At 38.8% G+C, this 7,041-nt stretch overlaps 1 protein-coding gene across 5 annotated transcripts in view; it reads left to right on the top strand.

Moving 5' to 3' along the window:
* The window catches only part of MTREX (Mtr4 exosome RNA helicase), a 44,627-nt gene that overhangs the window by 696 nt on the left and 36,890 nt on the right, over positions 1-7,041 (top strand). For all 5 annotated transcript variants that reach the window (XR_003989280.1, XR_003989281.1, XM_030470970.1 and 2 more), the window contains exons 2-7: positions 107-235; positions 1,921-1,987; positions 4,172-4,234; positions 4,770-4,882; positions 5,695-5,869; positions 6,776-6,866. Coding sequence is in view for 3 of the 5 variants with exons in the window: in XM_030470970.1 (XP_030326830.1) it covers positions 107-235; positions 1,921-1,987; positions 4,172-4,234; positions 4,770-4,882; positions 5,695-5,869; positions 6,776-6,866 (638 nt within the window). In the remaining 2 variants the exon portion in view is untranslated. The remainder of the gene's footprint in view (positions 1-106; positions 236-1,920; positions 1,988-4,171; positions 4,235-4,769; positions 4,883-5,694; positions 5,870-6,775; positions 6,867-7,041) is intronic.

Raw genomic sequence — 7,041 nt, 5'->3', positions numbered from 1 at the left:
GCCCTGCTTCGGTGTGATGACTGTTTCCTGTCGGACCACATTTCTGCTGTGAAAATACATACCTGTAGCAGGCAAATGTTACGTTTGCTGTCTATTTATGTTGCAGAAAACGATCAGAAGCAAAGTCCTCAGCAGTTGCAACAGCAAAGCCAAAAAGGAAAGCTGAGGTCAATCATACCGAAAATGCTGTTTTGGGAAAGAAGCCAAAACTGGAAGATGGATTAGAAGATGTCAAGTAAGTGCCCACCTTAATATGTCAGGAAATTATAACAAGACATGCTGGTTAGCTGTGTGCCAGTTGTGAGTAGTCAATGCAAGTAGCTCTGCAGCGTTTTCACATAAGGATGAATTTGTATATGAAGTTGACTTTTCATTATCTGTGTGAGCGAGGATGTGTTGGTAGTGCAGCTTCAGCAGAGATGAGCACTGGGTATATTTAAACTAGCACTACAGGCAGATAGACTGCTGCGGTATGAAATTTGCATGTCTGTGGTTACTGCACGTGGGTTGGTGGTTCTTGGTCAAAGCCATCATGTTGATTTCAGTCATACAGCAAGAGATAAGCAGTGAGGCACATGGGAGGAGGCAGGCTTGCTGTGTACCACACTGCAAAAGACATAAATGGCTTGGGATACAGGAAGAAGAATTTGATCAGGGAGACAGGAAAAAAGGCTCTTGAGGCATGTAAGATTATAATTGCAGCAAGTATTTGGAATGTCAAATACGGACATGCTTTTAAATTTGAGCACAAATGGGAGGTATTTGATATGAAGATGGGATTATAATTGGACATATCAACAGCTGGGGAGATAAAGCAGCTGAAGAGAAGCCAGAATGCAATTTCCGTGCTTTAGGGTCTGCATATCTCTCCCTCTGTTCTAGAACTTCACAACTGGTATTATGAGAGGTTTTGAAAAAAAATTGAAGGGACAGTATGGGCACTTTTTCAGCTTAGTGTATCTTAAGAGATTCTTGGGAACTTGAAAGTTTATATTGGTTCAGAAAATGATTAGAAGGGTTCATGGAATAAAAGTTAATATGGAGCTGCCAAAAGCAGGTGTGTACTTCCTAGCTCAAGATGTAGAAAACTGGTACAGAAATAAAACTTACGTGCTTGCTGTGTTCTTATACTTTTATCTGGGTTATGTATTATTTACTTGTTTCAGACAGAATGCTGGTATGGATTGTTATGTGGGCTTAGTTAGTAATTGTTCTGAAGTTCAAGGTAAGATTTTCTGTGAGAAAATAATGAGAAGACTTCTCAGAACACTGTAATTGTGTTTGAAGCAAACCAGAACCAGAGTCAACATTTGAAGTCAGTTTCTGTGTTAGTGGGCTCAGTGGAAGTATACTTGCCCCCAGTAGCTTACTGGGTGTGCTAAAGCCATTAGAAAAAAAAGCAGCGTTTATGGAGCGAGATACTGGTCCCTTCCTGTGGCCATGAGAAGAGGGACTTGTAAAGAAGAGAGCGGGATCTCGTCTTCAGGCAGCTGCTTGGGATCCGTCAGGCTGCTGTTACTTGGTGTCATGACTCGTAGCATGAATACAGTTCTTGAATTTTGCTTTGTTGCATGTTGAAAAAAAGTTCCAATTTAATCAGAAAACTTTATGGGAATAGATGCGATCCAAGTGCTGTTTGGTTTGTGGTGCAAGTTTTTAAGGTGTAACAAATCCCAAAGCAGCAGCTAGAACGTATTTATATAGTGGCAATGTTTTAAGACTTAGAGGTGTTAGTGCCGGTAGGAGTCTTTGCCAACTGTCCATTTCAAGTTTCTGTATCATTTATTTTAATGCTGCAGTTAAAGTACAGGTGAAGTTCAAAAAAACCTTTAGTTTTAGTATTTATAAAGAAATTTTAGTATTTATAAAGAAATTGGGGTTTTTAAATACATTTCTGGCAATCCTAACTCATGTTTTTAGTCTGGCAGACGTGATGCCTCGGGTAAAGGTACAAGCTGTGGAAACTGTTGAAGGTTGTACACATGAGGTGAGTGGAACAGAAATGCACGTGGAAAGTATAGGCTTGTTTCATATAATTGTATGTATTACTGCCGGTAAAATAATATTGTTTTATTGTGCTTGTACTTATTATATCATGGAGTTACAGAAACATTTAGGTTGAAAAGGACCTTAAGATCATCAAGCCCAACTGATAATCTAGTACTGACAAGTCCACCATAAACCATGTCCCTAAATGCCATATCTACACGTCTTTCAAAGACCTTCAGGAATGGTGGCTCAACCACTTCCCTGGAAAACCCTTTCAGTGAAGAAATTTTTCCTAGTATCCCGTCTAAACCTCCCCTGGAGCATTTGAGGCCATTTCCTCTTGTCCTATCGCCTGTAACTTGGGAGAAGAGACCAACAGCCACCTCGTTCTGTCCTCCTTTCGGGGAGTTGTAGAGAGCGATAAGGTTTCCCCTAAGCATCCTTTTCTCCCAACTAAACCCCCCCAGGTCCCTCAGCCATTCCCCATCACACTTGTGCTCCAGACCCTTCACCAGCTCCGTTGCCCTTCTCTGGCCCTGCTCCAGCACCTCAATGTCTCTCCTGTAGTGAGGGGCCCAGAACTGAACACAGGATTCGAGGTGCGGCCTCACCAGTGCCCAGTACAGGGGGATGATCACTGCCCTGGCCCTGCTGCCACACTATTGCTGATACAGGCCAGGATGCTGTTGGCCTTCTTGGCTGCCTGGGCACAAGCTGGATCATGTTCAGCTCCATCAGTCAGCACCCACAGGTCCTTTTCCATGAGCAGCTTTCCAGCTGCTCTGCCGCAAGCCTGTAGCGCTGCATGGGGTTGTTGTGACCCAAGTGCAGGACCTGGCACTTTGCCTTGTTGAACCTCATAGAGTTGGCCTTGGCCCATAGACCCAGCCTGTCCAGATCATCTGTAGAGCCTTCCTATCCTCAAGCAGATGTATTGTTTTATATTATATTTAAGGTAGCCTTTATATTATATTAAGGTAGCCTGTTGGCTTGTAAAGAGTTTGAGGTCTGTATCTGGCACTTGAAAAATTAATAGGGTATCTCACCAGAAGTAGTTTGAATGATACTTGCAATAAAATGAGTGATTGTGGAACACTTGATGATAATATTGATAAGTTGCCATATTTTAAAAGTACCAAGCGCATTCTGTTTACTGTTGTTGAGGATGAAAACCTATTCATTGTTAAAATAGGTCTGTGTTCATAGTGCAATCTGAGTGTGCAGCAGTTCATGAAAATACTATTCTGGTTCAAGAATGAAAGGCTTTCTTGTAAGGCTGATTATTGTTGAAAATTAAATTTTGGTAAAAAGGGAAAAAGATTTTTATGCAAAAGCAAATAATGAAAACTTTCCATTTTCAAATCATGTTAGATATAAGTACAATTTAAATATGAAAACTCAGAAGTATTAATATAGATTTATATTTCATCGTCCTTCATCCAAAGATGAATGTCAGAAAGAGTTTCTATGAGAATAATGTATATTTTTTACATATATGTATAAAGGTACTTCTTTGTACCTTTATGATAATTCTGTTTTCTGTGCTGTCTTCCCAAACTAGCTCAATTTAAACAGGGTCACGTTCCTCAAGGACCCTGTACGATTAGACTTTTATAACGAAAGAACTGAATATACAATTGATGATACAATTGCCTGTGTATCTATACAGCCTTTGCTATCTCAAGATGTCTGGCAGAGGTTTGCCATCACTTGGTAACTGAAGAGTGCTTAAATATTTAGTATGAATGAATGTTAGATATTGACCAGCAACAGTAACTTCCCTGTGTAAATACATTGTCCTTGGGAAGAGAGTATTTTCAATGTGAGTTGATTAGTTGATTCTAATGTCCGTTGGCCAGAAGCTATGATTGTGTCTTGGCTTGAAGAGCTAATGTTCCAAGGTAGGTGAAGCAGAAATACTTCACAGAAGACAGTAGGAAGTAGCAGAGCAGTGAGAGAAGGAACATTGTTGGGCCAGGAGGATAGAAATATTGGTTGAAAAACTCTTTCGAGAGAAAGGAAGGAAGCCTTGACACATGAGGTCATACAAACAGGGTAATACAAATTCACATTTGTTTTCATGCACTTTACATCTCCTGCCCTCAGTCTTCATAGGTTGACGTGTCACTGTATTGGACACCGAGAATTCTGCAACTGTTTTTATTTAAAATGTATTTTATAGGTTGCACTTCCAGCAAATGAAGAGTTCACAGGTCTGAAGCCGAGAACTGGGAAAGCTGCAAAAGTATGTCATAGATTGCATTTCTTTTTGCGTATGCTTCAGAGAATAAAGGAGGGTAGAGGGAAAAATTACATATTTTGTCAGTAAGGCTTGGAAAAGAATGTCTTGAAAAGAGTGCCTTGCCTGTTGCAAGTAAGATGGGCGTTTCTACATTTTAAATTTGATAGAGTATAATGATGCGGTTGAATGGAGCCGTTAAGCTGACTGCAGTTCTGTTCTACATCAGGTGGTGGCTTCAGCTGCACACTGTAGTTTCTCTTCCTAAATTAGTAAATTAGAGAACAGTCATTGGGGCAAGACTTTAATTTGATATGGCAAGAACGCATAAGCAACGATCTTAGGTGTGGTATTAGATAAAATTATTTAAATACAAAGTCATTGAGAAATACTGGGTACTAAGATTAGTTGAAGTTACAGATATCTACAGGATGTCATTTCTGCCTGTAATTTGCACATTAGATCAGTCACAAAATTAATTAGATGTAAGAAACAGTGTGTCTTAAAATTATATAATGTTTTTTCTTTTTTTTTTTTTTAGGAATATCCGTTTATTCTTGATGCTTTTCAAAGGGAGGCTATTCTTTGTGTGGATAATAAGCAGTCTGTGTTAGTGTCAGCTCATACATCAGCTGGTAAAACTGTTTGTGCAGAGTAAGTAATTTTCTGACATGTTCTAATAAGAGAATGGCGTGATGTTTGTCATGTCCTTTTGTTGAACCATCAGTGGCTGTTGTGCCTCAAATTCTTGATATGAAGTTTGGACCATCAGTGTTAGAATTGACTTGACTACTCAGATACAAAAATTACTTCTTTCATCTTTTTTAGTGGGTAGTGCAGGGCTTAATTCGTGTATAAACTTGTCTTCTGTTTTTAAACAATCTGGTTTTGTTGAGATGTTGTTATGTAGATTGAAAGGAAGGTTTCTGCTATCCATGCTTGCATGAATTTAGAAAAAAATACATTGGTTTTCTAGCCTCTGGCTATAGGGAGTTTCTTGTGTGTTTGCATTGTCAAAAGCAGTGGTTTGAGTTAATTTGCAACTTTCTGTTTGTCAGACAAGAAATGCTTAAAAGATGGTGTACGTTTTTTGTCAGGGATTGGTCTGACAGTGGGGTGGCTTGCTGACCTGAGGTGAGAAGTGAGATGTAAATGTAAATATATTAGAGCATGGGTTCCAGTAATAATAGTTTGTCATGAGACACTGGCAGATTTTTAGATTAAACTAGAAGTGCCCCCATGTCCATAAAAGTCAGTTAACTTGTCAATGATTTGTTGCTCTTCAAAGATGCATGCATAGTTGAGTTACGGTTACACTGAACTTGTATGAAATGATTTGTGTTATTCTACTGCTGGTCTGCATTCCTTTTTTTAATTTTTGGTCTTTTTAAGCAGAAGGTTAGACAAAAGTAATATGCTATGAATGACTTCCTGACAACTTCTTTATGTACAATGTTTAAATACAGGTATGCAATTGCCCTGGCTTTGAGGGATAAACAGCGTGTAATATTTACAAGTCCAATTAAAGCTTTGAGTAATCAGAAGTACCGTGAGATGTATGAAGAATTTCAGGATGTTGGTTTGATGACTGGGGATGTCACCATTAATCCTACAGCTTCTTGTTTGGTAATGACAACTGAGGTAAGATCAGACATTAATTCTTGATCTGTCAGTGATCATTTTCATTATGCCTCCCTTTGATGTTTTAACTTTTGGTTGTTGAAAAAGCTAGGTAAATGTCTGTAAATTCGTGCTTTTGGACTGTCTGTCAGGAACTTTCATTCTCACATGGAGAAAGACAGAACTTAATTTCCTGAATGCTCAAGACACTGAATTTTCTTTGGATAAACGTGAGGTACTAAAAGTCAATCAGACTTAGTGAATCCTGTAGGGTCAGTATTTTGTTCTACGGAAACAAAAGGGTGAGAGGAAAATCACTGAGTGATACTTGAGTGTTTCACGCCAGATGCTAGTACTCCTGGAATATACAGCTTTTCACCTTTGGTAAAAAAGTAGTATTGGCACAGTTTTGTTGTATTACTGTTGCAGAAATCTGTCCAGCCATGAGTTGAAATTTTCTTCTTTCTGTCTTTACCTTAAATGAGTAAGCTGTCTTATGGAGAAAACTCTGGTAGGAAAAGATGGGGTGGAGAGACTGAATGACTTGATTTCTGACCAAAGATTTCCTGTTTATCACAGAGAGGTTGTCTGTTAGGATGAGGGAGGAAGATGGCTTGGCAGAAGTAGACTTGTAACAAATATGCTGCCACATAAAGGCTGGGAGAAAAATAATGGTTTTTCTTTAATGTTCCTTCACTGTTCTTGCAGGAAAATTGGTTCATCTCAGACAATGAGATTTGGAATCAACTTGGAAAGCACCTCACAGCCAATCTTACAATGCTTGTAAGATTTGTGCAAAATAAGATTTCATATTGCCACGTAAATGTGAACCACAAATTCAGGCAGTTTCTTACTGAAATCTCTGTAATATGTGACTGTTGTTATTTCATGTGATGGATCTCAATTTTATTTTTTTGCCTTTCCCAGATTTTGAGAAGCATGCTCTACAGAGGTTCTGAGGTTATGCGGGAAGTTGCATGGGTTATTTTTGATGAAATCCACTACATGAGAGATTCGGGTATCCTATATGTACTTTCTTTCCCCGAGGAAGTTTGATGTTTGGTTTTTTTCTTTCCCAAGAACATTTTTTTTTCTTTTGAAGAATTAAATCTTTATTCTCTCTCTCTCTTAAAGTAACTCATCTTTGTACATAAATCACTCAGAATTTGTTTTGTACTGAATGTGTGTCAGAC

Source organism: Strigops habroptila, chromosome Z (genome assembly GCF_004027225.2).
Source record: "Strigops habroptila isolate Jane chromosome Z, bStrHab1.2.pri, whole genome shotgun sequence".
Taxonomy (NCBI): domain Eukaryota; kingdom Metazoa; phylum Chordata; class Aves; order Psittaciformes; family Psittacidae; genus Strigops; species Strigops habroptila.
This window is presented reverse-complemented; position numbering and strand designations above follow the sequence as displayed.